Raw genomic sequence first — 22,220 nt, forward strand, 5'->3', positions numbered from 1 at the left:
TTATATAGTAATAATAGCTTGGCGTACATGTTGCACCTTATTCGTGTATATATACTTCTCGCATACGTAATGTACGTATAATTATAACGATATCTTTGATATCAAAACGATAAATCACGTTTATAAAAAGGAAACATACTAACAAACTCTCTGATCTGTTAACGATAACTTCAATAAATACAGTCTCCAACTACCGATCCAATAATTCTTGTCAATAAATTTCCAATGCTCCATTTTTATCTTTGCACGAACGTGGACGCGAACGTTCGTCCGCTCGGATTGACCAGCAGATAATGTCATTTATACTTTTTCGTTGTATAATAAAATATCGATTTCGTTCTAGTTGACGGTGGCTCGAAATAGTTTGGAAAACGGCGGTCGTTCCGAAGATATATCTGCGATAAGTGGCCATTCGTTTCAGGCCAGGTGATATAACGTGCGTGCCATTATATCTCGAAAAACTCGCCACGATCATTTTGCCACCCTGCGCGCGGATTTTCGTCATCGTCGTGTTATGACACTGGTCGGCACCTGTACTTACGCTCGGCCGTTTTCCACGGCTAAACGAATGGATACCGATCCGGTTTGTCCTTATTAGAAAAAGTTCGTACAATAATTGACATGTTTCTAAACGAGAGAAATGCAAATTTCTGGTATTTACGCTAGGAATATCGTTCGTTAGCGTAGAATAAATATCTTGGTTAGTCATTTTATTAATCATTTTATTGGGCCTGATACGACGTCCTGTTCGATTTAGATATCAAACCCATGATCTCGTTTATGGAGAAACGCGGCTGCTATTGCGAGATTATCGTTCTGTCTATTTTAAATCCCAGATTGGGCATAAAATGGCCACAATGTTGAAATTAATCGAAGATCGAATTACGTGAAACGAGATAAAAGTGGCATTCTGTGAACTTGGATTCGGTTCATTGGTTCGATTAGAAAACTGACTAGATATTACGATTAATTGATTTGGTGGAAATTATGTTATTTTGTAATATTTATATTTAATTCTAAACGTAAAGGCGAATTTAATTCACTTTAGTTTGGCAGAAGTTTCATGTTACGCAAGAAAAATATTATATTAAGGTATTTAATTACAGGGAATTATACGTTGTTTTTAGTTTTTGACTCGATCTAACATATTTAAGAAATGAATACAAGAACGTAAATCTCTGCTTTGAGTTTCATTTTAAATACTTACGCGATATCAGAAGCATATGAGATACAGAACATGTTAATAATCGATGCTCGTAGATAAATTCCTTTCTTCGGTGCGAGATACATCAATTATAATTCTTAATTTTGAAAAGTAACAGATCCGATCTATCGTTACTATAAGTAAAATACTTGTTAGCGGTACAGTATTATTAACTAGCAAAAGAGAAACAAAAATTCTGAATATACAGGCGTGCTTCCTTCAAATCAACTGGATGTTGTAGAGGTATAATTACATAGATACGTATATTGAGTAGTACATTTGCGAGACAATAGTATAGAAAGCAGATTGAATTTAATTTGTTCCACTTTAATGGAGTTGATGAGAAATAAATGCTCCGTAACCAGGTCTTCGTACACAGAGTAAAAGCTATTAATTCCTGCAATTCGCTAAATGGACTTCCATTTAGAAAGAGTACAGTAAAATTAAATTACTCTATCTTTTTACCAACAAATTAGTCGTTCTCCTTAAGAAACTTTCACGTCCTAATGATTTCATTCGATAATTTAAAATCACCAATCGTACGAACTATTAGCACATAGGTTTTTTTGAAAATTCATTATAACCGACTACTGCAGGAAATTAACAAATTACCAGCTAATTCGAGTCGAGCAACTAAGTCGAGTCAGCTAATTCTTCCACATGGAATCCAGTTTAATATTCGAAAATTAATATACTCGAGCGTTCAGCAAATTCGCCAGTTATTATCCAATAAAACAAGTCGAACGGCATTCTCCGAACGTACAACGAACTCGAAACATCCCACGATGAGAAATCTCATTTCGTGTTTATCGATCCAAGTAGTAGTTAACTAGTTTAAACGGAACACGTCGATGGGATCGACCAGGTTTTCCTATGGAACAATAAGATGTTGAATAGCCGCAAGGTGAAACAGATAAACCCGTATGCGCACCCATATAGAAATAGACCTAACGATTACGTAATTCGTGCACACAGTGTCCACACAGGTGCCTGGCCATTTACTCGCGCCTTACCCTCGCGCAAAATCCCCGGCCCCGATCGTAAAAACTTAACTGGCGTTTATATTTTACGTTTACGAGTTGAAATTGCGCCAGTCCGCCTATACGGTTATCGCGCATATTAAACTGGTTCGACGCCCTGACGCGCGGATTATACTACCGAAATAGTCGATCCGCTAATGAGTTACGAGACCCGGAATCTCGTTGCGTTTCACGCTTGTTACACGCTCGCGTTCGAACCTAACCCGCAAGGATAACTCGCTTTTATCTTCTCTTTTTTCTCTCTTTTCTTCTTTTCTTATTTCCGTAAGTCCGCAATTACGGATACAGGCAGGCGGGCAGGTATTATATTTAGAAGGAATTTATCCGAAGAAATGGAAACACGTTCCGTAATGTGTTGAATTCGTGATATTGCAGTTACTTGTAAAGGAATAATTTAGGATCTTCGAGGGAAAAATTAGAATCTTTTGATACGGATCGTTAATTTTCCAAGATCGAGCTATTAAAGATTGCGGAGTTATTTTAAACGTATTATTTGTGATTCTTAAGGGAAAAATCTGAATTCTTATCGATACACGTCGCTAGTTTTCCCAGATCTGAATTATAAAGTTCCTAGCTGTTGGTAATTTCATTGCAGAGTTATTTTTAGTGTACCGTCCGCGATTTGCGAAGGGAAAAAATCAGAAGTTCGTGATACGTGTCGATGATTTTCTGCCATCTAACTGATAAATTTCTTGATTGTTGGTAATCTCATCGTAGAGCTGTTCTAACGAGATTATTTGGAATTTTCAAGGAAAAAGGCAGAATCTTTTTCAGCGCTTCGTTAAGTTTCTGAAACTGAACTAGTAAACTGCTCGATCGTTGGTAGTCTCATTTTAGGGTTATTTTAAAGGTATTATTTGTATGTTCGAAGAAAGGAGCAGATCTAGATATCTACGGGCCATTAGTTTTCTCAGATAAATTATTAAGTTATTGATTATTTTATCACAAATTTATTTTAGTGGGATTTTATAGATTTTTCAAGCAAAATGATCCAAGTTTTCGATGCATATTGGTAATTTTCCAAAATCCAGAAGATAATCCTTCTAGTTATTAATTATTCTATTACACAATTTCGTTTATATTTAACGTTATAAGAACACTGCAAAATTTGATAACTGCGATCGAAGATGATTAAAATTCTAAAGTAACTATAGAACGTATGTTATTTATTTCAAAATTATACCGAGCATTACTTCTATAAAATATCTTATCAAAAATCAATTAAAAGAAATACCGAATACTATATCGGAAAAAATTCTACTAGATTTTCTTGACATTCAACATGCACAGTTAATATAGAAAACAGTCATCACAGTATTTTAGACGCGAGATACGAAAAATTAATTGAGTAGCGATATCATTCATGTTATCCGTTTTACTAAAAAATTCTTTTCCATAACCGGTAATTTATTCATATATATTTGGAACTTAAAAAGCAAGAAAAAGGAAGAGCGAAAACTTGATCGATCGTTAAAACAAATTTACGCCGCGCGTTCGCTTTTTCCCCGCCGGTCCGATTTACATAACTAATCACGAGCGGCGAGATCTTAAAAATAATCGAACGAACCAATGCCGATAACGAGAAGGATTTCTGGTTCGCCAGAAGCAAGTTGCTCGTGTCGATTAAACATAGGAAAAAACACATGCCCGCTAATAAACGAGCACCGGAAACAAGTGTCACAATAATGGCAAACAACATATGTACTTCGTGATCATTAGCGACTACTTCGTACAGTCGATTCATCACAGAAACCGATTTCCTCTAGAAACGACGAAAAAGAAAAACCAAAGGGAAATAGGAAGAAAGAAGCACGAAAAAGAGAGACGTTCTTCGAATTAATTAGCATAGTCCATACTTGACCTCTGGCGAGAATTGAAATTCGTTTACCGACCTTTATTCTGGACACGGATATCTGTTTCTTCGGATTTAATCACCGCAATTTCGTACGATTACTTTGTACGATTATTATTAATCCCCTCGATCGATGTTCACGAAAGAAAAAAATCCACGCGGATGATTTACTCGCGCGAATCGCGCGACCTAACTCGTTGCTGTATTAAATAGCTGACGAGTCGTGGCCGTGAACCACACACGGTATACACGGCGGTTACTTCTTGCTAACTCGCGTTGCATCGAGTCATCGATTTTTCTCGTTAGCCGGCTTATGACGCTTGTCGGCTCCAGGGAAATTAATTAATTATCTACCGGTGATTAATTTGTGCGCGAACACGTTGTTATTTTGTGTCGCAGCGGGATATCCATTTCGGTGAACAGCTCGGTTCCCTTAACACGCTAAGAATTATGGCGTGAACGAGCCTTCGTCCAGGCGAGAGAAATCGATCGTCCCTCTTCCGTTGACAGCCAGAAAAGTTCGCATAAAATCCGGGAAATATCTTATTTCACTTGTACATAAGAAGCCAGAATTTTAACGATCGCTCACGATCGTATCTCTTTACTTATACTTAATAACGTTCAGGTATCTGCAAATTAAGTTGAAGTAATAAGCGTTGTGAATGTTGCTCGGGGTGGACGGCGATAAACGATATGATATTTTAATTAATACATATATCCCGCGTTTGTGATCTGTGTACACTTGAGAAAGTTTATAGTTTGACCGGAGATTTTTGAAGTTTGCTAGCAAGTTATTCGAGCTGTAATTGAATACTCATTGGTAATTGAGTATCGAAGTGACTATGCGAAGTTACTGAGATGGTAGGTAGCTCTTCTTCGTTAGAGGAACTTCATAAATCTTCGCATTTGAAATTTCAAACCAATACTGAGCATTCTTTATTTGAAATTTACAGTTTGAAATTCTATAGATAAGATATCCTTTGTCAATATAATTTACATTCTTATTTCCATCGAATAAAAATTCATTACCTGAGCTACGTGGAATTCTAAAACGATCTATCGTCTAATCCCTTGCACGATAATTTTCATCTTCTTATTTCATCAGCACAAATCGCTTTCGAGCGTCATAAACATCATTCCGGTGATACTTTTAACGTAGTTTCGACGTTATGTAATTTTAATATTCGACGCAAATGCTGACTTTATTTCGTAATGTAGATTATTTCGTAATATATTATAGTTTATTTCGTAGTATAAAATCGTGCTGCACATTTTAATTCGACCGAGTAACTTATCAGTAAACGATAAAATCAATCCGGAATATCGTATCTACGTTCTAACGATCATTTTGCCCAAAACGAGCAAATGACCAAACAAGCGTACGTCTGACTAAAAATTCCAAATCATTTTTGCATCTTCGATTCCTTGAAACTTTACCGGGGATCGTTCGCCAGTAGAAAGTGACGTCAATCGTCGGACAGGCTCTCTTGTACATTTGTTCATATATTTTCTTTATTATTTTCGGATGATACGATGTCGTATACAACATCAAACGTTAGAAGTCGTACGACGGTCTATTGATTTACGATACATGTGTGCACGCTGTGCTTTCTCAAACCAACTGTTTTGTTCCTTTTTTGTTTCAGGTAAGCGCAAGGTGAAACTACGCACAGTACAAAGTCGCTTCTTAGCGGAGGGGACGACAATTCCGTGGAAGGCCATTTATGGGATTGTCCATTACTGGTAGCAGGTGACTGCCATGCGGCTACCTCAATGACTATCCATCAAGCGTTTGGAAATATGTGGGTCAGCCGTGAAGTTAATCCTCGATGATCGGGAAGAGTGATAAATTAAGCGCAAAGTTATGGCGCCCACCTTTGACACCACGCACCATTTATTGTTCCATTAACGTAACTATAGCCGTGTCGCGAATAGAAAGCGCTTTGAATAACTCGGTTCAAATGTCCCATATTAAATTAGTTTCCTTTGTAACGTCCGTTGCACAATTCATTGGCAGCTTATGGAATTCTAACAGGACCTATCCACAGGATTATTATTCACGCGTATGATTTATCGATACGTCTTTGGTTCGATGTTGGTAATTGAACCGTGGCGATAAATATCGGCCATGTTTTTATGGTGGTCCTACCATTTATTCTCAATTAATACAGATGAGCCGTATTAATTATTTAGCGCAAGGCCTCGCTAATAATTTAATTATGGAAGGATCGTTTTTTTTTTATTACTCCATCGGAATAAATTTCTTCGTCATTTTTTCAAGATTGTTTAATCACGTTTTTCGATATCAAGATTATTACGAGACGCGCAATTCCGATTAATTTTTCAACAAATTTTTTTTTAACAGTTCTTCTTTTTTCCCGGTTACTGCTGTAAGTCCTTGGTAGCGGGCTCCCTTCCTTTTTGACGATGACTCAACTACAATATCTTCCGTGTGATGTTTACAGAATTTTTTATTTCCCTATTATATTACGATGACTATTATAAATTCTATAAAATATCGTCGAAGAAGAAGTCGAAAGTTAGGGGCCTTCCGAAGTGTATTTTATGATTTTCTGAAAGTGTCTAAATATGAAAATTGAAGGTAAGGTGTTACTGATAGGTGATGGATAAGTTAAAGGAGAAAACGTGGCAATTTTATTAATGAAAATACGCAACGAATAATACAGGTATTCGTAATGGACAGGAAGATTGCTGTAACGCATACTTATAAATAACCAACTTCCACCGGTAGATAATTATGTACGTTTTTATAAGTCGCGTCGTACATTGCGAGCGAACACTGGTATGAAAAATCGATGCAGTCGTACCCTTTGCGGTTAATTTCATTTCTCAACTCTGGGGGCAATTTGCATGGTGCGGCAATATTTTATAAATTTTCATAAGTCTCGCGTTTCATTAACCCTACGGCCTGGATTTAAATGACTCTTAAACGATGCAACGTACAAACACTCATAAATCACGTTCTGTGTTTCCAGTTGGTCGAAAAAAATTCACGTCGTAGCCACTTTCACGAGGTTTCAGATATTCGTGTTTCTTTAAACGATACAACAATTTCTGTGCCAAAAATTCACGATTTAACAGGATAGCTCGGGATAAATCAACGTTCCACCTTGTAGTCTAATTCGGTAAGTTTCTATCTACGAAATTGTTATTCCGTGAAATTCTCCTTCTCCTAAGTTTTCTTCTGGTGCTCTCATTTTTCCGATCCTAAAACGTGTTTCATTTTCTCTGCTTTTACTCCTGGAATAACTGAAACACATCGCGAAATAAACAAAAGTTACTGAAATATTCTAAGACTGATCAAGAATCCAACGACTTTGTCCTAACTTTTCTAATCCTTTTGCATTTGGATGGATTTTTGTCTATTTATGAAAATTCGAAGGATGTGAAAACTTAATAAGCCAAACAAATTCCTGTTTAGATTTCGTTTCTTTAGCCACATTCGTAAAACACATTCGCGTAAATTCATAAATCTGCGTATCGCGGAAAGATTCTCATTCAATCGCACTCGCCCGAACCTAAATCTATTTTCCTCGATACTTACTTTTCCTACCCCATTTCGTCTCTCAATATCGAGCCTCTTCCATACTCTCTTTCTTCTTACCTTTATACGCGATCGTTATCTTTATTCGATCGTTAGAGATTCTCGCGAAACGGACCGCGTTGCAACATTTCCATCTCTCCTACGCGCGCGCGTAACTCGAGGGAAGATCAGCAAACGGGATAACGCGAGATCGGTATCAGAGGCTGCCGCGCATTCCGCCAGCCTGTTACAAGCATTGGGACATCGGAAACACCGCCTTTAACCCGAGTCTGCGCTCGCTGGAATCCGTCCAGCTATAGAGACGAGACAACCGGGTCGCGCTACGAATACGGAATCCGTTGTTTCCGTATTATATTTCGCCATTAAATTGTGATGGTGTCTGCTCTTTAACAGCGGCGTACGCAGGAGAAAAACTTATTCGTGAACCGAGATACGAATAGTCGAATTAGGAACGGAAAGGTTGGTTAACGAGCGTAAAAATCATCGAACTGCTTGAAAACCGCGCGCCCTCGTCTCTTTGTACACATGCCGGTACTTTCGTTCGTCTATTTACGTCGCAGTTATTTATCTTTACTACTACCTGTCTCCGGAGCGTACAGTGTTACGCGCGTAACTGCACGTATCAGCGTTGAATCCCAATTGCTTCTCCGTTTCAGTTTTTGTCGGAGAAAATTGTGAGACGTAGTTTGGTGAGATTGATTGGTTGCAGGATAGGAGATTTCGGTCTTGTTCTTTTATTTGCCACGTTTCTTGGATCTCTGTAGGTGCTGCGTTGATGTTACTTTGGATTGTAGGGGCGAAAGATCGGTGTAAATTGTTAGTTCTTAATTGTGCGCTGCGTATGTTGTTTCAGAAACCTGTTAATACCTTGCGGAATAAAATAGAATGAAATAATAAAAATAACTGGTAGAAAAAAATAGTGTGGAATTTAATATTGATTTTCCTTTAAGGAATACAGGATTTAACTCGGAGTATAATTCAAATTATCTTAATACAACGAATGACAACGAGTGATATTTTAATACAGATTGTAATAAGAATCAAGCTATCTGAGGTAGCAGTAAGAAGAGATTTTTCCATTCTACTTAAACGATGTGTGATTCCGTTCGTGCCAATAACACAAATTTTGCCATCCTTCGCGATTCTTTAATTTAAATACATAAATTTAAAACATTCAATCGAGATTTACATATATGGGTTTGAAATATAAATTGAAATTTCCATATGTAAATTAAAGAGTTGCATTCCATATGAGATTTTCTACGCGGAATTCAATCCAATTTTAATATCGTAAAACATCAGCGCTGCTAATTTCGCAGTTTGGTATCTGCAGATTAATTTTCAGAACACTTTTATGAAAAGTATAACGAACGAGATAACTGCACATAGCCGTATCATAAATATTAATCAAAATATTTGGTATTTATAAAATGTTTATTTTTGACAAAAATTACTCCACATAAAAACGCTATATAGGATATAAAATATTACTTGTTCGAAGAAACACATCACATCCTATGAAAATGTACAGCATAGAAGTTGCAAAGCGCGAAGTCCCAAAAATAGCAGTGGAAGATTAGTATACGCTATGAATAGCCATCTGAAACCTACCAATAACAAGCGTTAAAATATGGCCTGTGTAAAATATACTTACATTAAATATACTTATATCAAATGTCATGTAACTTCTATATATAGATTTCCAGATTTGTTTCAAATATTATCAATACAATCGTGATGGACGAGTCTCGTAAAAGTGCTAAGAAAATTTCTAAATGTCTGACACAACACACGTAATATTCAAATAACACATTCAAAGAAGGTATTTACAAGTGTTCTTTACTTTCACGCGCCTATGTTTCGATAAGTATGGACGAAAACGTTAGGAACGCGCCGAATCTCGTAACTCTCTGACATATACGTAATTTTCATTTGAGATAGAAGAGATATTTTGAAATAACTCGCAAGGAACAACCGTCGGATTTCATTTTCAACGAGCTCACGCTGCGACCGGATTACAGACGTGCAATATAAATAATAAAATGCGTAATTACCGTTAGATTTTCAGACGGTCTGCCGTACTCTGGAAAATAAACGTATTAGACAGCTGGCTGGAAGATTTAGAAGTCTGGTTCACCGGTCGAAGAAGCGGAGGAACAGTCTTTATACGGTCACCCTTAAATCCGTTAAATGTCCGACCGTTTCTCGCGCTCTTTCGGTCTCGAATTTGCGTATCTTGTACGTAACCGTGATTTACCGCTCCCTCGGTCCTCCCACTTTCTGAATTCCCTAGAACTCGCATAGAGAACGTACCTACTCGGAGAATGTAACGGTCGAGTAACCATTCTCGTTGACTTTTTATTCGTTTTATGACGTTTTCGACGTTAATGGATGGCCTCTTTGATGGATTCATGGAGGAGTAAGTGGAATAAGATGAGAGGTTTTACGGACGGATATGTGAACGGTCTATTGTTTCCAAGATGACGATTGTGCGTGGTACTTTATGTGTAGCTAAAGATTTATTTATTTGTCGCAAGAGTAGATACGTAGCTGAAGGTTTATTTCACGTAGTTATTTGGCTGAGATATCGATTGTGAGTCAGAATCTTGCGACGAGTTTGTAGGAACACTATATTTATGACAGTGAATCCTTTCTTTTTATAGGTAGGGTGTATAGGGAATCGAATATAAGTATGTGGATTGTACATAATAAAAAGGAGTGGTTCTTTTGTATAGCTAATAACGGACAAAATATATAAGACAAATTTTTCAAATTAATCGTAAAACAGATTGAAATATATGTAGAATGAATCTTCTATAGAATATCTATGATATGTAGAACACGTGAGATTTTATTAACAGCACTTCATTTCATCTGTGCTCTTTCGTAAATTTTCTAAAAGGAACAGTTGTACAAAACAGATTCATTCGATATTCTTTCTTAATCTTCACGTCAACGATCTTTCACTTCTTTAATATTCATCTTTTTCCAACGAATGACCATTTGTTTGTGCATATTTTAAATATTAAACTAGCTTGTACAAAGCACTATTACGGTACAGAACCATCAACGACTGAAGTACAATTTGTATCAAACAAATCAAAAGGAAAGATGTACGAAGAGACACGTTTCACGGAATATCACTCAAATCCACAAAATCCAGATTACTAGGCTATAAAATTTCTATGGAAAATCATTCTGACCTTCCTACATTAAAAACATTTTATTTTCCACGCTAACCTCATTCGAAGGAGAGGATTAAATTCTTATTTGCTCTCTCCAGCTCGCGGAACCTACCTGAACGTCGATATCTCTCGAATAAGTCACAACCGCGAAAGGCCAAACGTCGGAAAGATGATATTCGGGTTTTCGAAACGCGTTCTCGTCTAGTCGGTTAGGATTTCGTAAAAATATTTGACCATCGTATGAAAAACGATCGAACGTAACTCGTACACGTAGTTGTGAGAAAGAAGTTTCAGTCTGAGATTTGCGAGGATACGCAAAAATAGCAAATCCGTGGATGGTGTCGAGTAACTTCTCGCTTGGATAAACTCACTTCCTCCGTATAAATTGACTTTCTCGTTAGGGTAGGGATGTCCGCGGGTCTTCATATATATTTTCGTCAATATAAATACGCGTATGGTGCACGGTAAATAATATCTCTAGCGGGATGAGAGATGCTCGTAGCCACGAGCGTCCGATGAAAGATATAGCGTTCGCTTGACTGCGACTGATATCGAGGATTCTCAATGATAGCTCATGGATTTCGTATTACGCTGAGTACGGAAATACGTGTTATTTATGGAATGAGTTACAGATTCTAGGAGTTGGCTGGTTTTGCGTTCCGCTATTTGCTGCTTGGATTTATTTATTTATCGTGTTTACAGGATTTTTCATTATTTCATAAATGGTGTCTCTACGTTTTATACACACAGATGACGGTATATCATGGTAGATGATTTGTTATGCGCGTTTTCCGTTGGAGCGGCTGTTAGTGACGGATATTGATATCTTATTTTATGATAGTTGGTCAGCGTTCATTTATTTTATGTCATAAATCATATTTAAATATGACGATATTATTATTAGTAAGACGCGAGATTGCGAGTGCGTACTTTCTTGTGGCAGACTTTCAGGTTCTAAATTAATTAATATTTTATAATTCCATGCTGCAAATATTTAGAATAGATTTTATCATCATCTTAAAATAATTGAAAGAAGAAAGCGATCATTGTCATAGCACGATAATAGATTCGATTGTATGTAAACTAGTCTTCGTTGAATCGAAATATAGAAAAAACGCCTCGTCTTCTCTATAATTGCAATATGAATGTAAAAGGAAATGTGTGGATTTAAACTCGGGAGTTTAACCGAATCATTTATAACGCAAACGTAACGCGAAACGAATATAAGATATTAAATCCATGAAGGTATCCAACTGTACGAAATATATTGCAACTTCTAAAAGAAGTAATACAATATTAATTGCATCAGAAAATTATCATAAAGATTCCCATGGAGATCCACTGAATATGCTTTATTAATTGCATCCACGCATTACGAACTTGCAAATCGTTTTTCTTTGAATCGAACGCTTACAAACCCCCAGAAGAAGAAGAAGAAATTCCTCATCTCCGTCCCCGTCTTCGTAATACCGTCAATTACGTTATTTTCTGCACAACCTACTTACACTCTGATTAATGGAAAACAACGCCAGAATCCAGTTATCCGAGGCTTGTCATTAATAAGTATGTTAATTTTTACGATCTCGCGTCCAATAAAAAATTAACTTCCTTCTCCTCAGCTTCGCTACCTCGAAAATCTTAATCATATCATTTTAATTCCCCCCGTGTAACTTACAGGTGAATTTGGTGATCGATTCGAGATTATATCCGTAATAAGCGGATAAATTCCGTATTGACAGAATCGCATGAAACAAACTCGTTATCCTCGTTTTTCGATACTCGTACGACGAATCGCGAACGATCGTTCATCGATGTTATTTTGCTGCACCGAAAATCGTTTTCACCTGGATGTGTACTACACGCGGATCGGTGTCGAACTTGCCAGCGATTTCACCGGGTCGATTCGCCTCCTTAATTAATTATGTACGCGTACGTGTTTCGAGAAATACGGCTGCGAGGTGAGAATCGAGGGTAATTGGAGTTCAAGCGATGTCGCGATCCCGATGAAATTATTATATCGACGGGAAACGGGCCATCGAGACGCAATTCGTACACGTCGGTCGATGAATTTATTTTCGTTATATCTCGGCATTTGTATCGATCGGGTCAACTTTCACCCGTGGGAAACCGCGCTATCGTGTTCAGCTTTTTCTTTTTGTGTACAAATTGATAAATATAACGCGTATGAGGATTCATTTGGTGGAATTTAGTGGAATTCTTGCGCGAATGTCTTCGTATTTTATCGACGATTTCGATTAATTCCTCTGTTAGTTTCTTATGTGGAATTAGTGTGTTATTTACTTTCTTTTCGTAGAACGTTGCAGTAGCTATACAAATATTATTTTTTACCTTTATATAATCGTGAAGTCACTGTTACTATTATACTTTGTGTAATAAAGTTTGTATATGAAGATTTTTTCTTGAGTACAGGAAGAAAGGAGAAGGAAGAAACAAGAGAGAAAATGCGGTTCGACTCATCCTCTCATTAATATGACAAAATATTATTTTTCTAATTATCAGATTACTACTATTTCGCGAATTAAATAAATTTAATCGTCTCTAGACACTGGCGAAACGCTGAACGTTAAAGTATCTTCCAATCAATGGAAAACGATAGTAACGAGATTGCGTCGATACAAATACAAATCTATTCGTTTATCTTTCAAAACGACCAAAAAATCAAAGATTCGATTAATTGCTAAAAATTGAAAAGTATACGTACGTATTGCGTACTTATGCTATATCATTTTACGCGCCTTGTAAACGAATAGCTAGAAAGGCTCGTACTCGAATCTAATAATTTATACTTTGACGTTACACCAGGGAAAAGTTAGCCAAAGAAACAGTAGTGGATAAATATTTTTCCACGACAGGGAGAAATAATTCTCGCGGTATCTGTTGCGTGTAATTTCATCGGAAACGTTACTTCACGTTCGAAGGCAAGAAAGATCTAGCGGCGGCATAAATCTTCATATCGATGTTATACGTGTAGGCCATTGTGAGCCAATAGGCGACAAGTAATAAGTTATTTTCACGACCATGCTTGCAATTGTAAACGCGGACAGAAATTTATGACCGACGAGAGAACAAAAGTTTCCCCGGATATTTGATTGGAATGTCTTGTCCCCGCTGGTCACACCACGCGGTACACACATTCGATCGCAGTTTTATTAGCAGCGATAACTTTTACAATTCTCTGGCGACATCTAACAAGAATGCAAGATTCTCTTATGAAATGCGTGTAAAGCAGCATCGAACGATGTGTACACACTTATAGCTTACGATCTTTGTTATAGGATTGCGAGCCTCCAATGGAGAAATTTATTTAATTAATGGAGTAGTCTCCGAGTTTCTTAGAAATACGTGTCTGGTGTATCGATTTCAATAGCGAACGATTGATCGAGGATCGACGTTGCCTCACCGCGACCTATTATTTGCAATTCCATTCCATCAATTTATATTACCGTTTCCTCGCATTCTGCTCTTAAAATGGAATTTTAAGGATTAGTTCAATATTTGTTTCGTCGCTATTTCTTCTATCTGGATTTCACAATTTTATGAAATTTACAGAAATTGAAATATTTCTAACTTTGTGACAAACTATCGTTTAAATGGGTTAAGTAGCTATTAGTACGATCCTTGCTGCGAAGAAATTAAAGTTTGTGGCAGTATTTTGGCAAAACTTTTGAATATCATATTAGAACGCAGGGATTGTTTGAAGAAAAATTGGTGGATATCGTTGAATTCTTAGTGTTTTTAAACTACTATCCTTAAATTCGCGTCCCAGGAATTAAAAGAAGCATCTTGCTTTACTTAATACTATATTACACATGTGCAAAACGTTACTCTTAAATTTCCTAATTTACGGAGAAGTCTCCGAAGATAAAGGCACTTTCTAATTTTCTTACTAATTTAACGGAAGCATTGGTTACGTTCCAAATAATCATAGTCTCCAGTGATCTGCCGTATGATCCGAGCAATAGTTTTTTTATTGGAATCATCTTTCTCGGAGTTGTTAATACGTTTAAAATAAACGATTCGCCATTTAATGACACGGAAGAAATACGAGCCGTGATTCCTCGTAAATGCATAGCGATGCAACCGATATAAGTTGTTCACTGGGAATAATGCGTTCGCCAAACCATAATCATCAAAAACACACACACAAACTAAATAACACGATTTGAAACGATTAAAATCTGCATATCGGCGAAAAAAAGTGACACTGCAGCGTCTCAAAAAATCCACAAAGCTCTGCACGCCAATTCGAATCGGCAATGCAAATATCAGCAAAAAAAATGTATTATTTCTCGGAAACAAAAAATCTTTAAGCTGTTTAACATACGCGGGTCCTGTATCCGATCCAAATCGACGCGATGGGCAGTCCTGGTACTGACAGTGCGCAAGAAATATAGTCGTAGCTATAGGATTATGCGAGGCATAATGACTACACGTGAAACCAGGTATCACCGCAGGTAGAATACGTCGTTCGGTTAATTGCACGTAATTATCGTTGCAAGGATCGCTATCAAAGACGAAAAAATATCGAAAGATAAAGAAGAAAGATGAGTCTTAAAAAAAAAAAAAGAGAGAAGCCAACGTCCAGGTGAAAGGAGAAGAAACTGGCTACCGAAATGATCTCGATCTGACGGTCAGACTGTTGTTACCGACGTAGAGTCTATTGAATTATTATGCTCTTTTTGCTCGAGAGACACGAGGAGCGGATTCAATGGGAGGCAGCGAGAGAAACGCGAGAATTCTAGCGAGGAGATAATTAAGGGTGACGAATGGAAGGATCTTAAATGGATGTTTAGTGTGTGTCGAGCGGCTGGCACTGGCAGAGATACCGCGGACAGCAGGCGATGAGAAATCGCTGCAAATTGCGAGGAGCGATCGGTATTTGTTCGCTTTGCCGGTCGCCATTCTTGGCTTCTGCTCTCTACCGTTGCTTTGCTTTAAAAGTGTTCATCTTCGTAGCTGCTGGACAACGACAGGAACGAGGCTTGCCTCATTTCCAGCCTATTATCGCGTCTCGCTTGTCTTCCTTATTTTGTGCTATTCCACGTGTTTCAATTGCACTTCGACGCGATCGCTTCGAAAGCGGTTCTTCTTCGACCAAAGTATCGACTGTTTCTCACGAGAAGCTCTTAAGGCGCTTACAGAGTACCCAGAGGAATGGTGTGTACGTCAAAAATAAGAGTTTATATATAAAGAAAGAGATAATGGTAGATGTACGAGACGTGTTTTGGTTTCAAGGAAGAGGAAACGTTTTAGTGGAATTTTAGTTTCCAGCGAATCGTGTTCAAGTGGAGAGAAATAGCGGCTATAAATTTGTGGCACTTCGGCTCTTTCTTAGACATTGAAGGCTACTTGTTTTTAAAGCGACGTGGTTGTACCTTTATCGACTATTTCCAACTACTATCGGATCTATATGACAAGAGGGAAGTACGTTGGAAAGACAATCACGTTTAGAAAATACTTTAAATTTCTCTATTTTTCGATCACGATATTAAGATTGATTAGTTAACAGCGACTTAAGTGTAACAGCGAAATGGAAATATATTAATTTCTTGGCAATCTCAACTTACATAGATTACAATTATACGATTGAACGTAGTTGAAGATCGATCAAATGTTACCTCGCGTGTTATTTTAGTGCTGATGTTTATGACAGCAGTAGTTAAAGGTTAAGGAATATATCTGTTAATTTCGACCAGTATCTTAGAGACACCCTATGTGCTCTCGACATTTCAACCAATTTTCCATAATCCTACCTGTCAACAAGAAACGTCAATTTGAAGGATATACACATGTACATAATGGGAACGTTTCACGCGAGGATCGTGCCAGGATGGCAGCTGCACTGCCACGCAACAGGGCGATTTTCCAGCGAGAAAGAAACGAAAACAGAATAATGAAACAGAGAAATTAGAAGCGGCGGTGAAATTATTGAGCTCTTTCCCTTTGAGGCATCGTTCTTCGAAACTTTATACGTAGCCAACCGCTAAAAGCGATCGCGTGTCACCTTCACATGCCGTGTACGCAAAGAGAAAGAGCGCGATATCGTTGGATTCACTTGAGAAGCAACCTTAATGATCCGAGGCACCGCGGTTGATTTACGCACTGCAGCACACGGTACAACAGCTTTGTCTTCCGGGATTGGCTCGTTAATAAAATTTTCTGTAATAGAGGGCTTCGTCATGTTGGCCCGCCGGCGGAACTCGCCTGTTTTATTATTGAAAACCGCCATAAAGCCAGATAACATTCCGTATGCATTCTATTCTAACACTGGCCGGGGACAGTGGTTACGTGGAACTAGAGGCTGAGCAAGTACAAGGGAATACGAAGAGTAAGGAGAGAGAGAGAGAGAGAGAGAGAGAGAGAAAGAGTGTATGTGTGTGTGTGTGTGTGTGTACGAAAGAGGAAGAATGGACATGGCCGCAGGGTCATCGGTGAGAAACGATAAGACAAAGCATGCGCCTGCGGCAACATCGATGCTGGAATTTTAAATTTGTCGCACATGAATGGATGGATGCATCGATGGGCGCATCGATCGGTGCGAAAGCTGTTAATCGATCGCCTCTGCCAATTCGGCCGAAGATCGATCGTGTAAATCGATGGTCCACGGCGATTGGAAATCCTGGGATACCTGGGCGAACGACGCACTGGTATTGGAACGATTTGTTCGACGAATTTTTGTTTCTACGTTTTTTTTCTTCCTTTCTGTATGTCTTCTTCTTCTTCTTCTTCTTCTTCTTCTGCCTTTTTCTTCGTTATGTTTTGTCGATACTTTTTGCGGTTCGTTAAGAACATAGATGTTCTTTAAATCTGATCGTAGAATTAAAGTTTCAAGAAATTCGCGTGAAAGACGTTTAGAACGTGTTACAGGACGTTTATAGGATGTTTATTTAATGTTTATGTTCGGTTTCGCTTGACAGTAATGTTTTTGTGAATTTAGTGCCGTATTAGATTTTAAGTGTTGTAACATTGTAGGGAGGCGGAATTTTATACGTTGGATAGCGGTTTAATGGCTGCTGATTAAGCTTAAGAAGCATGGAAGAAAACATTTATTAATGGCTTGTGTAAATTTTTTCTTCTCCTTCTTTGACTTCTTCTTCGTCGTCTTCTTCATCTCCTTCTTGTACTCCTCCTTGTATTTCTTCTTATACTTACAAGGTACTTCATTTTATTTCACGAGAGAAATTATTCAACGTAATTAGTTGAAATTAAACAAGAACATGATCGCAGCATTGGCCGATAATTTATACACCAACACAGTTGTTCCATGACTAACAGGAATTAATACTACAAGCAATACTGGCTTCAATCGATAAAACGTATAATTATTTAATAATTTCTTCCTTCCTAGATTATTTCTCAGTTCCTTCTTAACGTCGTTTAATAATTTATCTATTTACGCAATTTATTTACAAACCGTCTTTGAAATGCACATTAAATTATCGAATATAAAACAATCTTTCTAACAGTTGCTTTCGTCAAAACGATTAGAACGATGCATTATAAATAAACTAATATTAGGAATTCCTAACTTCGAGGTTATATATTATTCATACCTTTAAAAATCCATAGAAAATTCTCATAAGCAATAAGAGAATCTCAATAGTTACGTTCATCAAAAACAATCGAGACGATAAACAAGAAATATACCAAATATCGAGATCTATCAGTAACAAGATTGAAAAAAATCTTCTCGGTATTTATCTCCATGGAAACAATTCTGCACAGCAATAAACGAAAAAACGGAGTAAACGTTGAAATTCCCTAACAGCGAAGTTACTCAGCGGGTGCACGTTGCTCAAAGGCGACCAAAGTTTCATAAATATTATACAGCGAGGTCCGATGTCCCGTCTTAGATAAAAGCGAGCTGATATAAAAAAAGGAACGGTGTATACATCGGTCCTATTAAAAGCGTATAAAAATCCCAAGACACTCGGGGCCGCGTAACGAGACGATGCCTGGAGAGAACGTGTCTCTCATTTTTTCCACGATTCGAGAGGTTCGGTATGGGGTGCACGTGGCGCCTCGTTAAGGGGTTAACCTACGACGTGCTACCGTGTAGAAGCGTGGAATGCGGATCGTCGTCCACGGCAGCTGCGACGGCAGCATTTTACGACGATAAAGGGACACTTTTTCTCTCCTTCGCTTTTTTTTCTCTCTCTTCTTCCTCCTTTTTTTTTCTCCCATAAGAGCCAGCCCTTTTTCGCGCGTTAACGCGAAATCAAGCAACCAGAAGACTCGGTTACGTACAACGACTGCGGGAACGGTTTTTCAACGTTATCGCCCGGTAATATCGAATGCTAATTCACGTCGTGTTACATATACGAGTGACTCCTGCATCCTCCAGGTGCAGTTTCTCCGTTAATGCGCCGCCGAATAAACGTCGATGGAAAGTGGAAGACAAATATGGAGCAGTTGGAAATGTCCAGGTAGACGGCCACTATTATCGTTACCCCTCAATTATTCATTTCGTTAACAACTTTATCTGGCCCGAGTTAGTATTTCACGCACGAATCGCACCAGTGTAATTCCTTGCTCCGCTTAAGCGTTACAAAGTTATTGATTAATTTACTTGCGCCAAATGAGTGTACGCGCCTTTCGATCGCTCGATATTTGTAGGATGCTTCGGCATTGTTATCTGCAATTCCATAGACTCGCGTTAGGAAGAGAAGGAACAGATCGATGCGGAACGGAATGATCGGAAGTACGTGTATGCGAGGTCATTCTGCGAAATGAACAGATTACGTGGCTTAATCTGAGAAAATAAGCAATATAAAGTCTTTTAAGAATAAATTTAGCCATTGTTTCCACGTTAAATTAAAAAGTTTGATCGTTGTATGTCACCAAAGAAAAGAATCTAAAGGTCTTAAATCCATGAAATTTTCAGATTATTAAAAGATCCAAAATTGTAAATTTACATACTTAAAACTTGTTAGATGAGTAACAAAGACCGTTTTAATGGCAAATGTAATATTTTTCGCGATCCTTATATGAAATTTTAATTTTCTTCAAAAGGACACTGCATTATTTTACATACGTAATGCGTATCAATATATCACTGGTAGCAAGATATAATTTTTATAAAATGTGCCAGTCGTCCGAAACTTTCTCGTCCATGAAATATAGTCATTATAAAATATACATATGATATACGTGTAAATATTATATAAGAAAGATAATACAAATTAAAATATCAAAGAAGTGGAGCAAAATTGAAATAAAAATTCCAACGCGCACATGGTGGTCGAACAACGTGCGCATGTTACGGAACTGCGACGCAAAAAATTTCACTCGAAAAACTACCTGAACAACTGTCACACCTTATAATATAACACCAGACTCGTAAGAATATACGAAAAAGTCCAAGACTCGCCTATCATAATCATCTCTGCCCACCCTATCAAACGACACCGAAGTCGAACACGGCTACCCCGGAGATCCCAATCTCGATCGATGCTGCGCGACACCTGCACGACCAAAATTCTACCTACATTGTCCATTCACGGGCATCGATACTACCGAACTATTCCAACTTCCGGGCGACTGGTTGACACGGGCTACTCATCCGGCGACTAGAATCGCTTAATAACGGCCGCGTATCAAGCGAACCATACGAACAATCGGCGTATCTCCGCTCAAGATCTTCGTTCACACAGCCGGCGATCAAATATTTATAGTTGGCTGGCCCTTATACGAGGGCCAGGGTCTTTTTTATCTCGCGCCACGTATGGAGGAGAGACACACGGAAGGTCGAAAGTCTCCTCCGTGAATCGAATACGATAGGTATCGTCGGTTTCGACGTAATTAAAGCAACAAATTCTCACAGCCGCGTTGGCGCCCAACGTTCGGGCTTTTCGTATCGTACGGTGATCGGTCTTTCTGATGAATCGCCACAGGTGCGTGTCCTTCTCGATATGGAGCTGTGAGTGTAAGAATAATTATGAAACTGAATGTTGTGTAAGCTGGTCACAAAATTACGGTATTATGTGCTGGATTCCGAATGATAGGATTCAGTACGACGCTTAAAACGCTTACCTGAGGACAGGTTTGCTTCGGGTTGACTGCGCCTTAGAAGGTTTGTAGCAAAGTATCGATATTTTTGTTTAGAGGTTGAGAGAGGTTTAGAGCTTGTGGCTATGAGAATTGATTTATGTCGTATTTCTGAAGAAGAACGTTTACTAATCGATGGATCTACTATTTTTTAGGCAATCGTAAAAATAAATATTAAGATAGAATAAGATAGAGTCAGAAGATAGTGTACGTGAAATTTGGTTATTGTCTGGAAATGTCACATCTACAGATCGAATTATACGTTTAGTGTTCCGTGATGGATAGGGTTACCGGGACTCTCTTGCGCGATAATTTTTCCCTTTAGAAAGTTATCCATTGTATGGAAATTTGTCAGTAGGTGCTGACAGTTTGTAACTTACGACTTGTGAAATTTCGTTCATAACACTGGTTGAGTCAGGTAGGAGTACTTAGACGTTATGGTTGGACAATTCTGGAATCGTAATTAAATTTGGGGCTGTGTGGCGAATTGACAAAAAGCTCGGTTAAAGTTGTTTCGTCCGATTGAAGTAAATCATTAATTTATAGGTTGTACAGAAGAAAAATAAATTATTAATTTAAATATTAAATGAGACTTTAATAATACTTTTACCGAGATGGAAGCAGTTCAAAATAATATGCTAATTAACTTACTGGAAATAGAAATCAAATCTCGTAAAATTCGCCTATCAACTCTGATCCTCTATAAAGTAATTTATTCTGTATTGAAGCAATGTTTCGTAATTATTGGATAAACGGCGACGACCCAATTAACACTAACGCTCGGTTCTCGGTCCTTTTGCTCGTCGATGCGTACCGAAAGACCGAGACTTAACGAGCGCCTCGCCACCGATTCCTATTTGGAGAACGGATTGCTTGTTCATGGTGGTGCTCGCTGCTGGCAGTACTGGTTTCTGTCTCTTGTGTCGATGGAAAAGGCTCAAGTGGAAGAATCCGTTTCGAACGACTTGTTTCGTAATGGCGCACGGCGGCATGGTAAAGGGATTTTGAACATTTTAATTGGGTTCATTGGAAGATTCGTGGAATAGCTTCTTTAATTATGCTGATTGATAGCGTATGGGCGAGATTCACTGATATTGCTTATCCCTTAGTACGTTTTAAATTTTACTGTATCCAAAAATAGTGGAGTATTCCGTAATACATTTGTCTTTGCTACGAGCAAAGAAGACGATGACTCAAGTCTAACAAAGACAGCGGTAATATGAATTAAATAACAATTGTTATTTCTTAAGATTTATATCTTATTGACCGTTTCATTGATTTAACGAATTTACTTTTTTAAATTCAA

The 22,220-nt window shown here is 38.0% G+C and overlaps 1 protein-coding gene across 3 annotated transcripts in view; it reads left to right on the forward strand.

Moving 5' to 3' along the window:
* LOC126915615 (UPF0489 protein C5orf22 homolog) overlaps positions 1-22,220 on the forward strand; it is a 322,696-nt gene that overhangs the window by 129,760 nt on the left and 170,716 nt on the right. The window contains exon 4 of one of the 3 annotated variants that reach the window (XM_050720458.1): positions 5,743-10,978. The exons of the other annotated variants lie outside the window; for them this stretch is intronic. Coding sequence (XP_050576415.1) covers positions 5,743-5,746 — 4 coding nt within the window. The 3' untranslated portion in view covers positions 5,747-10,978. Of the gene's footprint in view, positions 1-5,742; positions 10,979-22,220 lie in introns of those variants that run through there. 3 annotated transcript variants of the gene reach the window in all.

The sequence above is a fragment of the Bombus affinis genome, chromosome 1 (assembly GCF_024516045.1).
Source record: "Bombus affinis isolate iyBomAffi1 chromosome 1, iyBomAffi1.2, whole genome shotgun sequence".
Lineage (NCBI taxonomy): Eukaryota > Metazoa > Arthropoda > Insecta > Hymenoptera > Apidae > Bombus > Bombus affinis.